Source organism: Trachymyrmex cornetzi, unplaced genomic scaffold (assembly GCF_001594075.2).
Source record: "Trachymyrmex cornetzi isolate Tcor2-1 unplaced genomic scaffold, Tcor1.1 scaffold424, whole genome shotgun sequence".
Taxonomy (NCBI): Eukaryota; Metazoa; Arthropoda; class Insecta; order Hymenoptera; family Formicidae; genus Trachymyrmex; species Trachymyrmex cornetzi.
In genome coordinates, this window is record NW_017299005.1 from 369,093 (window position 1) to 378,372 (window position 9,280).

General features: G+C 32.3%; 1 protein-coding gene across 1 annotated transcript in view; it reads left to right on the forward strand.

Annotated features, from left to right (window-relative positions):
- The window catches only part of LOC108764458 (receptor-type guanylate cyclase Gyc76C), an 88,495-nt gene extending 85,116 nt beyond the window's left edge, over positions 1–3,379 (forward strand). Inside the window, exons 17-18 of the mRNA XM_018512720.1 lie at positions 1,315–1,571; positions 1,929–3,379. Of these exons, the coding sequence (XP_018368222.1) occupies positions 1,315–1,571; positions 1,929–2,813 (1,142 nt within the window). The 3' untranslated portion in view covers positions 2,814–3,379. The remainder of the gene's footprint in view (positions 1–1,314; positions 1,572–1,928) is intronic.
- The last annotated feature ends 5,901 nt before the right edge of the window (positions 3,380–9,280 follow it).

The window sequence follows — 9,280 nt, forward strand, 5'->3', positions numbered from 1 at the left end:
TTTGACTGAGATAACATTAAAGTTCTTGATATTGAACCATTTTTCCACAAGAGACTGACTTCTGAAATGATATTTATTAAAAAACAAATTAACGGTATTAACAAACATAATGATACAGAGAAATTTCCAGAAATTTATTTACCGTTATTAAACACATCGTTTAAAACTTGATCCGGAATGTTCCACTAGCGACACGGAATTCGGTATAAATGCGGTCTGCCATGGTCTGACTTGATCATTTTGTTCTTGATTATCAAATTGTACACATTATTTTTCCACTTCTTGTATTTGCTGAGCAACCTATTGTTAACACAGGTATTTTATTTTACACTTTATAATTTAATTGTTTTTTTCGTCTTTAATTTTAACTTCTTATTTATACTTACAATAGAATCAGGAAATTCTGTGCGCAATAAATTTCATCGCGGATACGCTTTTTGACTTACGGATGTACTTTTCACTTTTTTGACCACAATTATGACTTGCTGCGAATCTGCGCCTTTGAAATGATTGGAGATGCTTTTATAAAAATTTTCTTCACCAAGAACTTTTTATTTTGCGTTGACGAGTTTATATATTATTGACTTTTAATTCTTGCGGATTTTTATAAGTATTTATGTTCTCATTTGAAGTTATTTTTGTATTACTGAGGATGGTCTAATTGAGACCGAAACGTCTATATGTATTTTTAATTATTAAATATATATTTATTCGCGACTAATATCTTGCGTTCGTAGTTGTATGCCTTTTATCTAATTATTGTTGTTTTAATATTAAACTACGTTTGACCTAATTTGATTGTTCTTCTTATTTTCATTTTTGCACTAAAAATTTATTTCTACGTAAAAATGAAAATAAGAGGTACAACCTCCAATAGTCTTGATCTTGACAAATGTTATCCAAATCGTGATTCTAAACAACATTCAAGAGATTTTAGCCGTCAGTCGGACACTTTGGGTAATGCTAATGCCGGCACATTACTATGACTTTCAAGTCTCATAACTTAAAAAGTATTATGAAAAAATATTTTATTATAGTGTTTTGGAAAGCTCTCGAGATGTGCTATAAGAATATGCAATGAAAAATGGAGTGTTCCATTTAAAAAAATTGATGTGACCTTGACCTGACCTTGGCGACACCACCCAAGGTCAAACGGATGTGATCAGTAAATAAATTTTTTTGAACCCTACAACTTTTGTCTAAAACACTTTTCTGTAATACTTATGCTTTCCATGATATTCAGGCGTCCCGAATATTCAGGCACTTTCCGAACACCTTGTATTGCTCAGTAATAACATGAATATAAAATTACAGGTCCTGTGGTAGCGGGTGTTGTCGGTTTGACGATGCCTAGGTATTGTTTATTTGGAGACACCGTCAATACTGCGTCTCGTATGGAATCTACTGGAGAGCCATTACGAATACATATCAGTAAGCAATGCAAAGAAGCGCTAGATAAGATCGGAGGTTATAAAATCGAAGAACGTGGTTTCGTTGAAATGAAAGGAAAAGGAACAGTGAAGACATACTGGCTTACAGGAGCTACCGTGACACACAGAAAGAACATAGAGGTTTGTGAATAAAAATTTAGAATGTTTGAATGAGTTGTATAAAACATAAATGTGTGTAGTGTAATAAGGATGTATTCTTCAGAATTGAAGATTTTTTTTTTAATTAACTCTTAAAATTACTGAAATTATGTAATTATGTCAAATAGTAAATTAGTATCAAGAATAAATTTTAGTATCAAAAATACATTTTTCTCTTTAGAAATTTCCATTAAATTTATTTTAAATTAAAAGATATTTTATATCGTTTATTTTAATATTTAAAATTAATTGATTAATGAGCTTGTTAAATTTTACTTACAATTGAACTTACACTGAAGTTGTCGCTCTCTAATGAACTGAATCTTTATGTTTCCACAGAATTCTAACGGAGATGAAAATCTCCTACCGCTGTTCTGCAGACCACGAAAAAGCCCGAAGTTAAGTCCAGACTCGCGATACGCATCACAGCTAGAAGGATTAGGCGCCGGTAGTCGCAGACATTCAAGTGTACCATATCCAATTGCAGATGACTCTTCTTCGCAGTGTGAGATATCTAGTCCAGTTTCGCGAACAGTATATGCTCGGAAACTCGAGAGATCTCCCCTGTCTTTGACTGAAAACGTCTCGAAGACCACGCTAGACAATGTTCCAGTTCAGGAAGAAGAAGAAGCACACAGGCGCTTAAATATCAAGTCGGTAGATGATCTGTTCATAAATACAGGACCAAAATTTAGGAAGAACGCTCGTGCATTATCTACCATCGCGTCCTCTTCGTCAAGTGACTATCCATCTGAAACTGTCTTACGCGAATCCCGTTCACTTGACCCGCTTCCCACTGATATGTATAATAAACGATTCGAATCGCCGAACTTCTGGAAGGAAAACGAATGCACGCGGATGAATTTAAAAGCGGACATTTCTGAAAAAATGCTGAATAATAATTATCCTAATGGCAATGTAATAATGATGTCTCATACTGACAGGCTCCCAAATGAAGCAGAGCCACTGTTAAATGACGATAGTACGAACAAGAGAGAAATACGGGAGAAGCGATCACGCTCACTGGATCAGGTAGTATTCGAATCTAGCACGGACAGTGTACCTGATAAAAAGTCGTCTGCGCGAAAGTTATTAGAAATTCCACCTGTTTCGACTATTATCCAAATGTTCAATGGTAATGGATTGCGCAACAGCAATGTCTCTTTAAGAAGAGGAATATTAGTAGGGTATGATAAGCAAACCGAACGCGAAAGTGTAGTCTAATATGCATTCGAGAAAAAATTTTTTTTAATACAAAAAGCTTAAGTAGCAAGAAATAAAATCACTCGTAAAAACTATGCGCTTGCCAGACGCATGAACTATGTGGAACATTACTTTAGGAATGATAAGCATGATTTATTGTTGCCATCTTTTTTCTTAGGTACGTGCAATTTATATGTATATGAAAGTTACCGATTACAATGTATATATTTTTAATATTTAGTTATTTTACAATTCTTATTGTACTAAAATGTGTGCATCAAAGTGAAAAACAACTTTTACTTTATACAGGACTGCTCTCCTGTTCTTTTTGTTAAGATTTTTAATTCAAATGTGTGTAACACACGGAAACAGCAAATTATTTTAAAAAATCATGACCAAAGTACATCACGGACACTTAATTCATCCGACAATTCATTTCGTTTATTAGTATGAAAAAGGAATTAGGACAGTATCACATATAATCGATGTCAGAATGGTTTAGATCTTTTTTTTGTTTTGTAGGTAACTTTTATAGTTTTATTTCTACATAAAAAAGTAATGTAAGTCGTCCGCGCAAAAGTTATTAGAAATTTCACCTATTTCAACTATTATTTAGGTGTTCAATGGTAATGATGTCCATTATATATATATATATATGGGTATATATATATATATATATATCTAAATATTCAATAATAATATATCGTTTATACAACATAATAAATCTGTAAAGATTACCTAACGAAAAATTTCTCAATGTTCCAATATCGATTATAAATATATGCACACAATTAAAATTAAATGTGAAACATAAATGTCATATAAGACGTGTGTATATGTAACACATATATATTAGCACACATGTATGTCTATATCTGTAAGTCTATTCTTGTTCATTGATGGAAGTAATTTGTCCGTATGGCTGTGAGAAGTAAACTAGATTACACTTAAGGTGCTTAGTAATATATCATGTTGTTAAATGTATATAACTAAATAATAATATATCAGTGTAAAAAAAAATGTAAATTAAAAAAATATTACCTCCTATAAGAGATAATTAAAGGACTAAATTCTTTAAACATTACCTGAATAGAAAACAAAATTAGTCAAAAATTGGCCAGGAATTCTGGTTACTAGCTACTTTCTGGCTAGTTTGACTGGCCAGAAATTGACAAGTTTGGGCGACGTTTGCTTTGCCAATAACTGGACAGTAAAACTAACCAATTTCTAACCAGATTTTGACTGGTATCTGATCACTTTTTGATTATTTTTTAAAGAGTTTCTATCTAGTTCCTATCTAATTTTTTTTATTTTATGAACAGTTTTTAAGCAGTTAATGACCATTTTCAAAGCAGTTTATGGCTAGTTTCTAATCAGTTTTTAACTAGTTTTATAATAAATTTCAATAGAAAAGATCTCAAGAATTAAGATCAGTAGAAAAGATCTCTTCGCTTATAATAATAAAGCAGTTGATACCGACCAACCATCTACAAGTAGCAATGCTGCTGATTATAATACATTAGAGTCTCAAGAAGGGTCTGCATCAACTGATGAAAAAATGGAATGCAAGTAACATAATATCCTTCACATTATATTATCCTTTACATATTATCCTTTTCATAATCAATAATGTTTTTTGGTTGCAGGTATGGCATTGATTTAAAAAAAATTAAATAACTTAGAGTATTGCATGAAAATTTTACAAAAATCTAATAAAGATCTAAAACAAATTGGATATAACATTATCAAAATGTATAAATGCACCAATTAAAAAAGCAATCTTTAATGATATTTTACCTTTTAAAACTATGAATGGATTCCAAAATTTTTCACAATTATTAGAAGAAAAACAAGATTATCAACAATACTTTGTAGGCATAATTAATATTTTTAATTAATATCTAAATATTTCTAATATATTTCTTATTATTTCAACAAATTAATATAATTTCTATAATTATAATTCGAATTGGCCTGATGAAAATAAATCCAATTAAAGAAGAAAAATAATTAAATAATAAATATAAATTTTTATATACATGAAAAAAATAAATATTAAATAATTCATAATTGATAAAAATAAATATATAAATAAATAAATAATAAATTTAAATGTGTGTATATATATATCTAATTCTGCAAACCGTGTGTCGAAAATCTCTGTCTTGAAACGCAATCATGAACAGAACTAGAATTAATATCACGTATTAAATTCACAAGCAAATTAATAATATATAATAATAAGCGTCTTATAAGAATATTAATAATTTGATATTAATAAGTCTTGCGAATTTATTGTAATAATTAAATTAAAAATATCACTTTAGCCGGGATTTGAATCCGAATCTTCCGAATTCCGTGTGGTGTCATCCTAATTTAATCACCGAGGCTTCGACAATATTTGTCGCAATAATCATTAACTACCAACAATAAGAAAACGTCGTTTTTTAAAGAGATGTGTATAAACAGTCATAATTCCTACATATTGTTTTTTTTTTCAGGATAAAATGAACAGTTACAATGTAAGTCAAGGGCTAATAAGAGTCACACAATTTAATTAATAAGTATCATAAAGTGATCTTAACCATTAAAAATAATAAATAAATAAATATACATGAGTGTTCATTGAAAAAAATTACATGTTTTGGCTCTCGATTCGAGCCATCTTCAGATTCTTTCTATATCCTACTGTTTCCCCTTATAACATTAATACATAAAAAAAATATTTATTTTTTGGTAACTACGCCATAATACGGACGCCAATGTGTCGACTTCATTGTACCCTGGCTTCGTGCAACGCTTCAATTTTTATTATACGAATGATACGAAACATATTTTTATTGAAACATATTTTAGCAAACAACTATTTGATAAAAATGATAACATTAACGAGTATATAGAAACTTTATACATTAGTATACAATTCCTAAATATATTGCTTACAAATTATTCGCTATTTCATTCAATTCTACAATATTTACAGATACGTTTATCAATCGCGAAAATTTTAATATGACGGAAAGAATTTTTCACAAAGCTCTAGGAGATGTTATTAGCAATGCTAAAAACTGGGATAAAAAAAATAATTAAATTAAAGAAATTTACAGCATACAACAAAGAAGACAATAATAGTATATTATGTTTCTTCAACTTCTTCCATATATGTTCTATATTATCTTTTCTTTCTGTATTTTTATCAGAAAGAAAAGATAATATGGAACATATGGAAGAAATTGAAGAAATATAAATAATTATATGGAAAAAATGAAGATACATATATAGTTCATTTAATTTTTCTAGACATATAGTTACTATCTTGTTACTATCTATTATTATTATTACTGTATTATATTTTATATATATATATATATTAGATGTACAACTTTGCTTCCGCTGTTTTTTTTTCCGAAATTCGGAAAAGGTTTTATTGTAAAAAACTGGTTATACATTTATGATTCAAAGTATTGTCCATCGCTGGCCACTACTTTCTCCTATCTTTCGGGCAGCGTACGAATTCCATGTCGAAAAAATTGGTCATCTTTTGAGGCGATCCACGAATCGATTCAATTTTTTACTTCTTCATAAGACCGGAAGTGATGGTCAGCCAGGCCGTGTGCCATTGATCGAAACAAGTGATAGTCAGAGGGAGGAACGTCTGGAGAATACGGCGGATGGGGTAGGACTTCCTATTTCAACGTTTCCAAATATGTCTTGACCACTTTCGCAACATGGGGTCGAGTATTGTCATGCTGCAAAATCACTTTATCGTATCTCTCGTTGTATTGCGGCCGTTTGTCTTTCAATGTTCGGCTCAAACGCATTAATTGCGTTCGATACCGATCGCCTGTGATTGTTTCAGTCGGTTTTGACAGCTCATAATACACTACGCTGAGCTGGTCGCACCAAATACAGAGCATAGCCTTGGAGCCGTGAATATTCGGTTTGGCCATCGACGTGGAAGCATAGCCGGGAAATCCCCATGATTTTTTGCGCTTGAAGTTATCGTAATGAACCCATTTTTTGTCCCCAGTCACAATGCGATGCAGAAATCCCTTCCGTCTTTGCCGTTCAAGCAGCTGTTCACAAGCAAACAAACGCCGTTCAACATCTCTCGGCTTCAACTCGTACGGCACCCAATTTCCTTGCTTCTGAATCATTTCCATGGCTTTGAGGCGTTTTGAAATGGCTTGTTGAGTCACTCCCAATGATTGTGCCAATTCTTCTTGATTTTGACATGAATCTTGATCAAGTAATGCCTCCAATTCTGCATCTTCAAAAACCTTCTCTTTTCCACCGCTATGACGATCTTCGACGTCAAAATCACCGTTCTTGAAGCGTTGAAACCACTCACGACACGTTCTTTCACTAATAGCGGCCTCACTATAAGTATTTGAGAGCATTCGATGAGCCTCAGCCGCAGATTTCTTCATATTGAAGCAGAAAATTAAAACCTCCCGCAAATAACAAGAATTTGACTCGTAAACTGACATTTTCAATCGAGAATAACTTTATGATGCAGACACAAATCAACTAATGTTTCTGTGGGGTTATGTTGACAGATGCCCACGTTTATTGTATGACGTCTATGATCTATTTATTTTACCACCATTTACCGCTAAAGCCATCTATAGGAAAATGGCGGAAGCAAAATTGTATACCTAATATATATATATTATTACTGTATTATACTTATATTATTATATTATCATTCTTATTTCTTCTTCTTCTTCTTCTTATTAATATTGTTATTGAGTTATTTTAATTGTACATAATGTTGCTTCAATAAAGAAATATTTAAAAGAAAGAAATACACACACACACACACACACACACACACACACACACACACACACACACACACACACACAAATCACAAGATTGAGTCAAAATACTCAAACATTAATATCACAACTTTTAATAACACTGCAACTTCAAATACTTGAGGAATTTTAACAGACAACAAGATCTTTAGTGGATATTGATATTAGGTTTAAAGCAGTTGAATTTAGATTTATAGTTTTGTATGCTGGGCCGGTAATTCTCTACGCGTATGCGTACGGTCTGGCTGCTAAATAGTTTATAAATGTTATTTAATTTTTTAAATAAACAATAATGGCCGTCCCCGGACAGATCGGTATGCCACCGTTTCCTACACGTCTTGGAGAATGTCTGTGATTTTTTCAAGTCCATACGCGTATGCGTATGGTCTGGCTACTAAATAGTTAGCGCGCTCTTCCGTGACGTATTAATTATTTTCAATGACTTAGAATGAGCACTAAATACAGATATGTATATATTTCGATACTACAATATTTAAGGATTATTTTGATACCATAATCAATCGAGCACCTAATTATTTGACGATCGGAAAACGAACTTTAGTGCGCGGCGCGCGATCTTCCGTGAAGTATTAATTATTTTCACTGACTTAGAGTGAACTCTGAATTCAGATATGTATTTAATTCGATACTACAATGTCTAAGGATTATTTTGATATCATAATCAATCAAGCACTTAATTATTTGACGATTGGATAACGAATTTTAGTGCGCGGCGCGCGCTCTTCCGCGACGTATTAGTTATTTTCACTGCCTTAGAGTGAGCACTACATTCAGATATGTACTTATTTCGGTATTACGATATCTAAATATTATTTCGATACCATAATCAATGGAACACCTAATTACTTAATGATCGGATAACGAATTTTAGAGCGCGGCGCGCGTTCTTCCGCGACGTATTAATTGTTTTCACTGACTTAAAATGTGTGTGAGCACTAAATTCAGATATGTATATATTTCTATACTAAGATGTCTAAGTATTATTTCGATACCATAATCAATCGAGCATCTAATTATTTGACGATCGGAAAATGAACTTTAGTGCGCGGCGCTCGCTCTTCCGCGACGTATTACTTGGTTTCACTGACTTAGAGTGAGCACTAAATTCAGATATGTACATATTTCGATACTACAATATCTAAAGATTATTTTGATATCATAATCAAACGAGCACCTAATTATTTGACGATCTTTAGCCAGGATACCGTACATGTTGCCTGAAAAAGGCCTTTCTCGGAATTTAACAATTTAAAAAATCAATAAATAATTTCTGTCACCAGAACTCCTCAAAACTAATTAGTATACATTCATAGCTACACGATAAGCATATTTCGCACAGAACTGTAATCATACGTGTTGCCTGAATAGAGCCTTTCTCGGTATTTAAAAATTGTTTAAAAAATCAATAAATAATTTCTGACATCAGAACTCCTCGGAACTAGCTTCTGTACATTCAGAGCTACTCGATAAACACCATATCTCTCAAAGAACTATCGAAAATCGGCCAGCGTATCATACATGTTGCCCGAAAAGGGGTGGCACCCAGTTGGACTCGGCTCAATTGGACACGAACCACTCACAGCGCTTGAGACTACAAAGCTCCTAAGCACCGGTTACTATGATTGGTGGTATCCAATCGAGCCGTGA